This window comes from Babylonia areolata, chromosome 27, assembly GCF_041734735.1.
Source record: "Babylonia areolata isolate BAREFJ2019XMU chromosome 27, ASM4173473v1, whole genome shotgun sequence".
Classification (NCBI taxonomy): Eukaryota; Metazoa; Mollusca; class Gastropoda; order Neogastropoda; family Buccinidae; genus Babylonia; species Babylonia areolata.
Window position 1 is genome coordinate 6,461,238 of NC_134902.1, and position 14,147 is coordinate 6,475,384.

The window sequence follows — 14,147 nt, forward strand, 5'->3', positions numbered from 1 at the left end:
ACACACACACCCACCTACCACCCCTCACCACCACACACACACACACCCACACCCACACACACCACTCACTGTTTCATCTCGGTCACAGCCCCTGTCCATCCTGAGGCCCCCACCTGGTCAAACTCCACCTGAATGGCGTATTTCTGGAACGACCACCGTTAACACACTGTCACGTTTTACTTTCACTTTTCAGGGCGGTGTCTGCGCCTACAAACTGATCCATACCTTCTGTATCATATCTGCTTAGTTTAAAAAAAAAAACAAGAGAGGCAAGGCCTTCAAGACTCACTTGTGATGAATTAAGTCCCCTAGCATTAATTACAGAGTAATTTCCCTTTTTTACTATCTGCACCAAAACGTTTGCAAAATAAATAAAAATTCCATGCTTAGCAAAAGAAGTTCCTGTTTGAACAAAAAATGATAATAATGACTCCTCTTGTTGTTGTGTCAGAATAAGAGGTCAAAGTGCCAAGTTTAGAGAATACAAAAAATATAAATATAACAGTAAATGCAGTTTGCATATAATTAGGCTTCTTTTTTTTATTTTTTGTGCCCATCCCAGAGGTGCAATATTGTTTTAAACAAGATGACTGGAAAGAACTGAATTTTTCCTATTTTTATGCCAAATTTGGTGTCAACTGACAAAGTATTTGCAGAGAAAATGTCAATGTTAAAGTTTACCACGGACACACAGACACACGGACACACACACACACAGACAACCGAACACCGGGTTAAAACATAGACTCACTTTGTTTACACAAGTGAGTCAAAACAGCTAAAAAATAAAAACAACAAACAAAGATAAAATTATTTTTTTAAAAACAGAGTGCTGACTAATACACAGTCACAACAAGCCGCTCAGGAAAGCCAACCAGTGGTGCAGGATTTAAATTTTTTTTTTCTTATATATTTGTATTTGTATTTCTTTTTATCACAACAGATTTCTCTGTGTGAAATTCGGGCTGCTCTCCGCAGGGAGAGTGCGTCGCTACACTACATCACCACCCTTTTTTTTTTGCATTTTTTCCTGTGTGCACTTTTACTTGCTTTTCCTATCAAAGTGGATTTTTCTACAGAATTTTGCCAGGAACAACCCTTTTGTTGCCGTGGGTTCTTTTACGTGCGCTAAGTGCATGCTGCACATGGGACCTGGATTTATCATCTCATCCGAATGACTAGCATCCAGACCAGCACTAAAGGTCTAGTGGAGGGGGAGAAAGTATCAGCGGCTGAGCCGTGATTCGAACCAGCGCACTCAGACTCTCTCGCTTCCTAGGTGGATGCGTTACCTCTAGGCCATCACTCCGTATCATTTAAAACAAAAACCTAGCTACGTTTATTGTCCACAGTTGCTCCTAGTCCAGCCAACCACACAGGGCCGTATCAGGACTGTCAAACCATAGAAAAGCTCAACCACATCAACACAAAACTATCACACCTACCCAACAAAAACCAAAAAACATAAAAGGCAAGGCCTTCAAGACTCACTGGTAATAATTTTTATACACCTAAAGGAGAAAAAAGAAGAAGATAGTAATAATAATGAAACTTATAAAAATTAGTTTGTTGAAATGTGTTCTCTATTCGATATTATAATTAAACAAAACTTCGCGTTAGAAAAAACAGAAAAAGGACGAATGATGAAAAAAATTATTATTGGAGCATGATATATTAGTGGAATAAATGGACAACGGTAATCGAAGTGATAACGCTGTTTAAATCACGTTGTTTTGGCATATCTTGGGCATTTAAGAAGTCTGAGGTAAAGGGCACGTTCCGATCACTTCAAACACCTGCAATATGCGTCTGTCTCTGCAGAGATCAATGTCCAACAAGTTCTTTGCACTCACTGAGAAACTAGGACACCGTCCATTCAATTTCTCTTTTCTGTTCATTCTAGTTACTTCAGTATCCACTTTAAAACATTCATATGCAGTAAAACGAGTCGATAATCACTGAAGAAATTCTTTTCATTTGGTGGTAAAAGAGACCTTGCCATAGCGTTAGGCTTTGCAACACGTTTTGTCTAGATCTGCACATACCAGTGTATAGACAAGGTTGACCTGAACTACATGAAAAGGTTGATTCAAATTTTCTTTTATGTTCATTCTAGTTAATTCAGTGTCCACTTTAGAATATTCATATGCAGTAAACATGTCAATAATGTAGTTAGTGTCACTGTGTATGTTCTGCAGCCGACTCTGCTTTTCCCGCATTGGCCTTGTCAGCCATGAGCGTGCCTGCATCAGACGTGGACAACGCCCTTCCTAGATCTTCGTTAGCGAAGCCAGGCCATGATGGTATGTTCTGTCCAGATTTTGTATTTCTTTGCTTTTAATTGTGAACAAGAAAAACAAGGTCATGGCAGCTTCTTAACACACACTGAATGCATTTGGGCAGCCGCAAAGGGATAACAGTGTTTTCGGAATCCAAATTGAGCGTCAATGAAATAAACCGTTAATAATTCGGAAATACAGCTAAATTCGAGAGATGTTCAGCCTATTATTGGTATGACTGAAGATTTTTTTCCTAGTATGTTTAAGCCAAATTTGGTATTGGTAGACAAAGTATTTCCAGAGAAAATGGCAATGTTAAAGTTCACCACAGATACACAGACATACAATGATACACACACACACAACTGAACACTGGGTTATAACACAAGTGAGTCAAAATCGACCAAGACAAACTCACAAAACACAGTTCATGACTCAGTATCCCACCTTTTTGCTCCTTTGGGCAAATAAGACTAGGCCATGCTGAGCACGTCAGTCCTTCCGCTTAATTTATCATCCCCACAGTACCAAAAAAATCATAAAAAAGAAAAAAAAACAACAATACTTGAAAGCCAAACAAAAAATACATTTAAAAGGTCATATCGGCAAATGACACTGCAGAATGGACAGCTGGTGCCCATCCCAGTGTTTACATTTTCACTATCTAATCACCAGATCAAAACAGCACAGATAAAACATCATAGACAGCGGAAAAGAGACTAAAGCATAAACGCTTGCTAAAACAAAGCAAAACAAAAACAAACAAAAACAACAGAAAGGGGAATGGACTGGGAAGGCAGAAAAAGCAGACAACAGCGAAGGAACAAAAATGACAGAAATGAAGACAGCAACAGAAAAGAGGGGGAATTTCTAGCACAGAATTCCCACAAGTTGGGGATGTTATTTATACTGAAAGCACCCCCACCCCTGCTGCCTCCCCCCCCCCCACACACACACCCCTAGCATCCCTCCCAATGGGAAAACTAGCTCAGTACAGAGATGCCTGTCTGCATCATCAAGTAATTTTACATTGATGTTTTTGGGTGTTTTTTTTTTTTCTCCAAACACACAAAAAAAAGTGAAGTAATCAATTGTGCATACCACACAAACACACACACACACTCTCTACTACGCCCTGCTGCCCATAGCCCCCCATTACCCCCCTCAATAAATACTATACAGCTTTATCGGTCGCACACAGCTTTCAGTTCAATACGGCAACAGCTTGTGGAGAAATCACACACACACACACACACACACACACACACACATACAGACTGAAAACACTCACGGTGGGGTTCTGTATATAGATGTATTGTGCACACACACACACACACACACAGACACAGACACACAGACTGAAAACACTCATAGTGGGGTTCTGAATATTGATGTCTTGTGCACACACAAAGACACACACACACACACACACACACACACACACACACACACACACACAGACTGAAAACATTCATAGTGGGGTTCTGAATATAGATGTCTTGTGCACACACAAAGACACACACACACACACACATACACACACACATACACACAGACTGAAAACATTCTCAGTGGGGTTCTGTATATAGATGTATTGTGCACACACACACACACACACACACACACACACACACACACACACACAGACTGAAAACACTCACAGTGGGGTTCTGTATGCGGATATCCTGTACCAGGTAGGAAGGGCGTGAACGGTGAGCGTACACCTGACTGCCTGAGTGTATACACCCCGAAGGCTGCAGCACACATACATGTATACATACATACCATCATCATCATCATCATCACTTGTAGCACAACCAGCCACAAACATCATTCCTTTCTACACTGCACATTTTTCACATTTGTGCGTGCGTGCGTGTGTGCGTGCGTGCGTGTGTGTGTGTTGTCACTGACCTATTCCAGTTCTCTTGCTTCATCAGTCTTTGATTATAACACCCCATATAGGAAATTTTCTTCCTAAAATTACGTTTAAATAACATACTTACCATGACCCACTAGTGCAGACTCCGGCAGGGGTCTGACATTCCTGTCCTGTGCAAACTACTACCTGCCTATGCGGAGAAAATGAAAGTAGCTACGGCCAATAACCTCCCGTAGTAGGTTACCTCCCCTGTGCATCCCTGACTAGCGCCCTCTTTTTCCGGCAGCCATCTCGACTCCTGCTCCTGTGCTCACCCCATATTTAAATTTTTTTTTAACCATTGTCCCATGATTGATGTTGATTGTTAGAGCTCTGAGGAGGCAGAGTGCATTATAACATCCATTATTATCATTATTATCATCATTATCATTAATATCATTATTATTATTATTATCATCATCATTATCATCACCACATTTAACACGCACAGGTAACCCCTTAAGTCTATAAATCCCGTGTTGGAAAATGGTTACAAATTCTGTCGAACATTATTTCAGTATCAAAAACAAGCTATCATCACCATTTGATACTGATGATAGTTCATTCTTTCCATTAAACATCCCTCCTGTGAAGAGTCATGAAATAAGGGCTGTTTCATTAATTAATTAATCTTTTTGTAAACAACAATCTAAAATGATTTTTTTTTTTATGCTCTGTCCTTATTCAGGGTCAGTATAATATTATTTCCTATGCCATTACACACAATTATACATGGTTTCAAAGCATACACTCACATTTCGCACTGCCTGTATTTTATATGCCAGTCCACTTCTGATGTCCAACACATTAGTTTCTGCAAAAAGGGAGAACATTGCATAATAATAACAATCACCCGGTGGGATGAAAAAAACAACAGACAAACACATTCACATGAACATATACCCTAATACAATATTAACCTGATATAACAGTTTGATACACGTGTGTTTACGTTTTATGACTGTCAAAAAGCAGTACTGGATGTCGAATGTGTCCCAAACCATTGTCATCTCAAAATGTTAAGTCACTGGTGTCTTTCAGATTTTCACACTCGTACAAAAAGATAGATATATATTGACAATTATCCATAGCACACACACACACACACACACACACACACACACACAACTGATGTTGTATTTTGGTATTTACAGAATGTCGACTCCACTGTCCTTGTTTATCTTTTCTCTGTCTTTGTTTATCTTTTCACACACACACACACATACACAGAAACACACACACACAGAAACACAGAAACACACACACACACACGCACACACAAATCCTCTTTCCCCTCCTGCCTCAATTTTCTTCCAGGCCTGCCCTCACACAGAGAAACACACACATGCACACACACACACACACACACACACAGAAACACACACACACACACAGAAACACACACACATGCACACAGAAACACACACACACACACACACACAAACACACACACACACAAACAGAAACACACACACACACACACAGAAACACACACACACACACAGAAAAACACACACACACACACACACACAAAGACACAGACACACACACATACACAAAGCAACACACACACACAGAGAAACACACACACACACAAACACACACACACAGAAACACACACACACACAGAAACACACACACACACACACACACACACACAGAAGCACACACACACACACACACACAAAGACACAGACACACACACATACACAAAGCAACACACACACACAGAGAAACACACACACACACAAACACACACACACAGAAACACACACACACACAGAAACACACACACACACACACACACACACAGAAGCACACGCACACACACACACACACACACAAAGACACAGACACACACACATACACAAAGCAACACACACACACAGAGAAACACACACACACACAAACACACACACACACACACACACACACACACAGAAACACACACACACACACACACACACAGAAACACACACACACAGAAACACACACACACAAAGACACACACACACACACACAAACACACACACACAAACACACACACACACACAAAACACACACACACACAAACACACACACACACACACAAAGACACACAAAGACACCCAACAAGCAACACCCGTACCCAAGACTCTCTCCTTCTTGATGTTGGCAAAGACAAGAGGCCAGTACTTGACAGGCAGAGACAAGGCACGGTTCAGCCGAATGAACAGTCCATTGGCCGAGTTGACCGACACGGCCATCCGGCCATTACCTGCAATCAGCACACACTCTCTCCGTCCATCACTCGTGCCAACACATGCTTGAAGAACGTGTCGTGTGTAAGTATAAATACACGTTCTGAAAGAACACAATCATGTGTGTAAGTAAAAGATTTCCACGCTTTGAGCGAACGTCATGTGTGCAAATAAATATTTACCCTCTCTGAAAGAACACATCATATGCCTGAATAAATATTTACAAATACATCAAGTGTGCAACTGTCACTCACACATGTAAATATCTGCACACGTTGAAAGAACGCATCTCTCATCGTGCGTCACTCACCCATGTAAATAGTAACACACTCCGAAAGAACACACCATCTGTGCAAGCTTCAGTCACCCAGGTAAATTTTTGCATTTGTATTTCTTTTTATCACAACAGATTTCTCTGTGTGAAATTCGGGCTGCTCTCCCCTGGGAGAGCGCGTCGCTACACTACAGCGCCACCCATTTTAAAAAATTTTTTCCTGCGTGTAGTTTTATTTGTTTTTCCTATGGAAGTGGATTTTTCTACAGAATTTTACCAGGAACAACCTTTTTGTTGCCATGGGTTCTTTTACGTGCGCTAAGTGCATGCTGCACACGGGACCTCGGTTTATTGTCTCACCTGAATGACTAGCGTCCAGACCACCACTCAAGGTCTAGTGGAGGGGGAGAAAATATCGGCGGCTGAGCCGTGATTCGAACCAGCGCGCTCAGATTCTCTCTCGCTTCCTAGGCGGACGCGTTACCTCTAGGCCATCACTCCACATTCTAAAAGAACATATCATGAGTGCAAGTTTTCGAGACGGGCATCTATCAGTCTTGGAAGACTATGAAGTTGTGCTCTGGGTGGAGACTGATACAAATATCAGGAGTGGCTGGACAGACCAGTACGGGAGAGTTGTGGAGTGTCTGAGAATGACACGCCTGCAAAAGAACGTGTCAGTGTTCATGCACACATCTCTGCCAGTAATAAAACAAGAAGGCTAAATCACGCCCCCACGACTCTGTTTCCATCCGCACACATGTAAAAACTGTGGCAGGCATGCACGATTTTTTTGCATGCGTATGTGTCTGTGTCAGTATGAACACCCTTCAGTGCTGAAAGTGATAATAAAGAAAAATCTGTGGCGTCCGCATGGTTTTTTTTCACGTTCACATGACAGTCATGCATGGCAGTATGAACATAAAGGAAATTTTCTATCTAAAATTACGTTTAAGTAACATACTTACCGTGACCCACTAGTGCAGACTCCGGCAGGGGTCTGACATTCCTGTCCTGTGCAAACTACTATCCGCCTATGCGGAGAAAATGAAAGTAGCTACGGCCGATAACCTCCCGGAAGTAGGTAACCTCCCATTTGTCCCCCTGACTAGCACCCTCTTTTTCCGGCAGCCATCATGACTCCTGTTCCTGTGCTCTTCATACGGCTAAGTTTTTTCTTTCGTATTTTCTGTCTGTCTGTCGATTCTATAGCGAAGGGAGGCAACTCCGCATTTGTAACCTAGGCGGTTGACGCTGTGGTTACTTCCGCCGACACAGCACATCACTCCTGCCCCCGTACTGTCCACCAACGATGTTTTTTCGGTTTCTCATTGGGTCCTGATGCCCATTCATGGACTTTACACAACTTTGCATAACCTGAGATTGTCAAAACCAGGTACATTAAGACAATGGACAGAATCCAGTTCATGGTCACCCACATAGATAACACTCTCATGGTCAGAAATGAACTCACCCACATAGATGACACTGTGTGTCTCATGGTCAGAAATGAACTCACCCACATAGATGACACTGTGTGTCTCATAGTCAGAAATGAACTCACCCACATAGATGACACTGTGTCTCATGGTCAGAAATGAACTCACCCACATAGATGACACTGTGTGTCTCATAGTCAGAAATGAACTCACCCACATAGATGACACTGTGTCTCATGGTCAGAAATGAACTCACCCACATAGATGACATTGTTTGTCTCATGGTCAGAAATGAACTCACCCACATAGATGACATTGTGTGTCTCACAGTCAGAAATGAACTCACCCACATAGATGACACTGTGTCTCATGGTCAGAAATGAACTCACCCACATAGATGACACTGTGTGTCTCATGGTCAGAAATGAACTCACCCACATAGATGACACTGTGTGTCTCATGGTCAGAAATGAACTCTCCCACATAGATTCACACTGTGTGTCTCATGGTCAGAAATGAACTCACCCACATAGATGACACTGTCTCATGGTCAGAAATGAACTCACCCACATAGATGACACTGTGTGTCTCATGGTCAGAAATGAACTCACCCACATAGATGACACTGTGTGTCTCACAGTCAGAAATGAACTCACCCACATAGATTCACACTGTGTGTCTCATGGTCAGAAATGAACTCACCCACACAGATGACACTGTGTGTCTCATGGTCAGAAATGAACTCACCCACATAGATGACATTGTGTGTCTCATGGTCAGAAATGAACTCACCCACATAGATGACACTGTGTGTCTCATGGTCAGAAATGAACTCACCCACATAGATGACATTGTGCGTCTCCCCCTCCTGCACTCTCTCATGCTGCACAAAGGCGTCGCCTGCACCGATGGCCGTGTGGAACTCTGACAGTCGTTCCTCCAGACATTCCTCTACTGTGTCTGGTGGGGAAAAGGAAATGGTCACAGTGTTAATACTAATAGTTGTTCTGTTCAGTCTCTTTACATCATTCCACCGTGTGGGGGGGGGGGGGGGGGAAGGAAATACCGCAATGATCGCAGTACTGTCACTGTAGAAATGTTCAGTCTGTTTACATCCTTCCACTATGACTATGTCTGTGGGGAAAAGACAATGGTCACAGTGTTAATACTTATAGCTGAACTGTTCAGGTTTTTTTTCTTTTTCATTCCTTCTTCCTTTTTTTATTTTTATTTATTTTTTTTTTTTGCTGCCCCATCATCTGTACCGTTTCAGTAGCATTACTCCCGTGCCGCTCATTTAGATTCCCCCATACACGGCTACACCCAGGTTCATCCGTCACCATGACAGTCCGATGTGTGGTCGCCAGGAGACCACACACCGGAGGAGACTGCACTGCTGCTGAGTCACTTCAGTGGTGTTCAGTGGTGCCTGTTCTGATCTAACGTACTCAGGACACCACCTACTAAGCCCCCTACTAACGACAATAATGGCTTCGTCGCGGAGCCAGACTGAGGGAGCATCCCTCCCAGAGTGGAGACTGCCACCACAGCCCCCCATGAATCTGCCGACATTGAAGACATTGACAGGACTCACCCCAAGCACGGAAGTGGAGGGGGTATTTGTTCAGTCCCTTTCCATCTTCTGCTGTATGGGAGAAAATGCCTAAGAGATCACAGTATTGTTGTACTGTTCAGTCTCTTAACATCCTTCCACTGTGTCTGTCTATGCCCAACACTCGGCTTATAATTTTATATCACAGATTGACATAAGTTTACATTTGGGCCAACAGCAAAGTGAGAGCTGTATTATCAATGGTTTCTCCAGTCAATGGGAAACCATTTACAGCTTTGTCTTTTGTGAAGGACTATGACTCTCAAACTAGGAGGCAAAATTGCACTGGCTCTTAGTGCTGCAGCCTTGTAGGCTAGTTGGCCTTTGGGAACCATCCCAACGCCGACTGTCCTAAAACCCTCTTGGCCGAGAGAGTGGGGATGTAACTTGGGCAAGACACTCTCCACTATAATCAAATTCTAGCCCAGATAGTCAGAACAGCAGTTGTCTCCTCTGCTGTTCTGATGGTCATAGTCGGACACGACTGACTATCATATACTGTGTCTGTTGGTGAAAGGCAATGGTCACAGTGCTATATATATATACTAACTGTAGTAATGTTCAGTCTTTTTATATCTTCTACCCACTGTGTGGGAAAAGTCAATAACACAGTGGTCACAGTACTGTTGTAATGTTCAGCCTCCTTACTACATCCTCCCACTGTGGAGGAAAGCCAAAAGTCACAGTACTAATAGTTTTTTTTAAATAACTTTTTAATTAAAATATTTACATTACAAAGATAACGATGACAAAAAACAACAACAAAAAACAAAAGACAACAACAACAAAAGCAGAGAAAATTAACAACAAAAAAGCAGACAAACACATACAAAACACTTTTACATAACTTGCCTTTGAGTCATATAACCATGGCCATATATATGCATCTATAATAAAAAAAATATATATATATATTGATATACATACCCCCATCCACACCTACATCCACTCACACAAAAAAACAACACCAAAAAACTACAATAAATTGATAGTTGTACTGCTCAGTCTGTTCACAACCTTCCACTCTGTCTGTGGGGAAAGGCGACAGTCACAGTGCTAGTACTAAGAGTTGTAATGGTCAGTCTATTTACATCCTTCCTCTGTGTCTGTGGGGAAAGGCGACAGTCAGTGCTAGTACTAAGAGTTGTAATGGTCAGTCTATTTACATCCTTCCACTGTGTCTGTCGGGAAAGGCGACAGTCACAGTGCTAGTACTAAGAGTTGTAATGGTCAGTCTATTTACATCCTTCCTCTGTGTCTGTGGGGAAAGGCGACAGTCACAGTGCTAGTACTAAGAGTTGTAATGGTCAGTCTATTTACATCCTTCCACTGTGTCTGTGGGGAAAGGCGACAGTCACAGTGCTAGTACTAAGACTTGTAATGTTCAGTCTATTTACATCCTTCCACTGTGTCTGTGGGGAAAGGCGACAGTCAGTGCTAGTACTAAGAGTTGTAATGGTCAGTCTATTTACATCCTTCCACTGTGTCTGTCGGGAAAGGCGACAGTCACAGTGCTAGTACTACGAGTTGTAATGGTCAGTCTATTTACATCCTTCCTCTGTGTCTGTGGGGAAAGGCGACAGTCACAGTGCTAGTACAAAGAGTTGTAATGTTCAGTCTATTTACATCCTTCCAGTTCCACTGTATCTGTGGGGAAAGTCGACAGTCACAGTGCTAGTACTAAGAGTTGTAATGTTCAGTCTATTTACATCCTTCCACTTCCACTGTGTCTGTGGGGAAAGGCGACAGTCACAGTGCTAGTACTAAGAGTTGTAATGTTCAGTCTGTTCACATCCTTCCACTCTGTCTGTGGGGAAAGGCGACAGTCACAGTGCTAGTACTAAGAGTTGTAATGTTCAGTCTGTTCACATCCTTCCACTATGTCTGTTGGGAAAAGGCGACAGTCACAGTGCTAGTACTAAGAGTTGTAATGTTCAGTCTATTTACATCCTTCAAGTTCCACTCTGTCTGTGGGGAAAGGCGACAGTCACAGTGCTAGTACTAAGAGTTGTAATGTTCAGTCTGTTCACATCCTTCCACTATGTCTGTTGGGAAAAGGCGACAGTCACAGTGCTAGTACTAAGAGTTGTAATGTTCAGTCTATTTACATCCTTCCACTTCCACTGTGTCTGTGGGGAAAGGCGACAGTCACAGTGCTAGTACTAAGAGTTGTAATGTTCAGTCTGTTCACATCCTTCCACTATGTCTGTTGGGAAAAGGCGACAGTCACAGTGCTAGTACAAAGAGTTGTAATGTTCAGTCTATTTACATCCTTCCAGTTCCACTATGTCTGTTGGGAAAAGGCGACAGTCACAGTGCTAGTACTAAGAGTTGTAATGTTCAGTCTGTTCACATCCTTCCACTATGTCTGTTGGGAAAAGGCGACAGTCACAGTGCTAGTACAAAGAGTTGTAATGTTCAGTCTATTTACATCCTTCCAGTTCCACTATGTCTGTTGGGAAAAGGCGACAGTCACAGTGCTAGTACTAAGAGTTGTAATGTTCAGTCTATTTACATCCTTCCTCTGTGTCTGTGGGGAAAGGCGATAGTCACAGTGCTAGTACTAAAGAGTTGTAATGTTCAGTCTATTTGCATCCTTCAAGTTCCACTATGTCTGTGGGGGAAAGGCGATAGTCACAGTGCTAGTACTAAGAGTTGTAATGTTCAGTCTATTTACATCCTTCCACTATGTCTGTGGGGAAAGGCGATAGTCACAGTGCTAGTACTGAGTTGTAATGTTCAGTCTATTTACATCCTTCCACTGTGTCTGTGGGGAAAGGCAATGGTCACAGTGCTAGTACTAAAGAGTTGTAATGGTCAGTCTATTTACATCCTTCCTCTGTGTCTGTGGGGAAAGGCGACAGTCACAGTGCTAGTACTACGAGTTGTAATGGTCAGTCTATTTACATCCTTCCACTGTGTCTGTCGGGAAAGGCGACAGTCACAGTGCTAGTACAAAGAGTTGTAATGGTCAGTCTATTTACATCCTTCCACTGTGTCTGTGGGAAAAGGCGATAGTCACAGTGCTAGTACTAAGAGTTGTAATGTTCAGTCTAATTACACCCTTCCACTGTGTCTGTGGGAAAAGGCGATAGTCACAGTGCTAGTACTAAGAGTTGTAATGTTCAGTCTAATTACATCCTTCCACTGTGTCTGTGGGGAAAGGCAATGGTCACAGTGCTAGTACTAAAGAGTTGTAATGTTCAGTCTATTTACATCCTTCCACTGTGTCTGTGGGAAAAGGCGATAGTCACAGTGTTAGTACTAAAGAGTTGTAATGTTCAGTCTATTTACATCCTTCCACTGTGTCTGTTGGGAAAAGGCAATAGTCACAGTGCTAGTACTAAGAGTTGTAATGTTCAGTCTAATTACATCCTTCCACTGTGTCTGTGGGGAAAGGCAATGGTCACAGTGCTAGTACTAAAGAGTTGTAATGTTCAGTCTATTTACATCCTTCCAGTTCCACTGTGTTTGTGGGAAAAGGCAACATTCACAGTACTAGTACTGAGTTGTAATGTTCAGTCTATTTACATCCTTCCACTGTGTCTGTTGGGAAAAGGGAATAGTCACAGTGCTAGTACTAACAGTTGTAATGTTCAGTCTATTTACATCCTTCCAGTTCCACTTCCACTGTGTCTGTGAGGAAAGGCGATAGTCACAGTGCTAGTATTAAGCGTTGTAATGGTCAGTCTATTTACATCCTTCCTCTGTGTCTGTGGGGAAAGGCGACAGTCACAGTGCTAGTACTAAGAGTTGTAATGGTCAGTCTATTTACATCCTTCCTCTGTGTCTGTGGGGAAAGGCGACAGTCACAGTGCTAGTACTAAGAGTTGTAATGGTCAGTCTATTTACATCCTTCCTCTGTGTCTGTGGGGAAAGGCGACAGTCACAGTGCTAGTACTAAGAGTTGTAATGGTCAGTCTATTTACATCCTTCCTCTGTGTCTGTGGGGAAAGGCGACAGTCACAGTGCTAGTACTAAGACTTGTAATGTTCAGTCTATTTACATCCTTCCACTGTGTCTGTGGGGAAAGGCAATAGTCACAGTGCTAGTACTAAGACTTGTAATGTTCAGTCTATTTACATCCTTCCACTGTGTCTGTGGGGAAAGGCGATAGTCACAGTGCTAGTACTAAAGAGTTGTAATGTTCAGTCTATTTACATCCTTCCACTGTGTCTGTGGGGAAAGGCGATAGTCACAGTGTTAGTACTAAAGAGTTGTAATGTTCAGTCTATTTACATCCTTCCAGTTCCACTGTGTCTGTGAGGAAAGGCGATAGTCACAGTGCTAGTACTAAAGAGTTGTAATGTTCAGTCTATTTACATCCTTCCAGTTCCACTGTGTCTGTGGGGAAAGGCGACAGTCACAGTGCTAGTACTAAG

General features: G+C 42.4%; 1 protein-coding gene across 2 annotated transcripts in view; it reads right to left on the reverse strand.

Moving 5' to 3' along the window:
• The window catches only part of LOC143301362 (uncharacterized protein KIAA2013 homolog), a 35,303-nt gene that overhangs the window by 12,792 nt on the left and 8,364 nt on the right, over nt 1-14,147 (reverse strand). For both annotated transcript variants that reach the window (XM_076615586.1, XM_076615585.1), the window contains 5 exons: nt 8,991-9,113; nt 6,329-6,457; nt 4,956-5,014; nt 3,941-4,033; nt 70-143 (listed from right to left, as the gene is read on the reverse strand). In XM_076615586.1, coding sequence (XP_076471701.1) covers nt 70-143; nt 3,941-4,033; nt 4,956-5,014; nt 6,329-6,457; nt 8,991-9,113 — 478 coding nt within the window. The remainder of the gene's footprint in view (nt 1-69; nt 144-3,940; nt 4,034-4,955; nt 5,015-6,328; nt 6,458-8,990; nt 9,114-14,147) is intronic.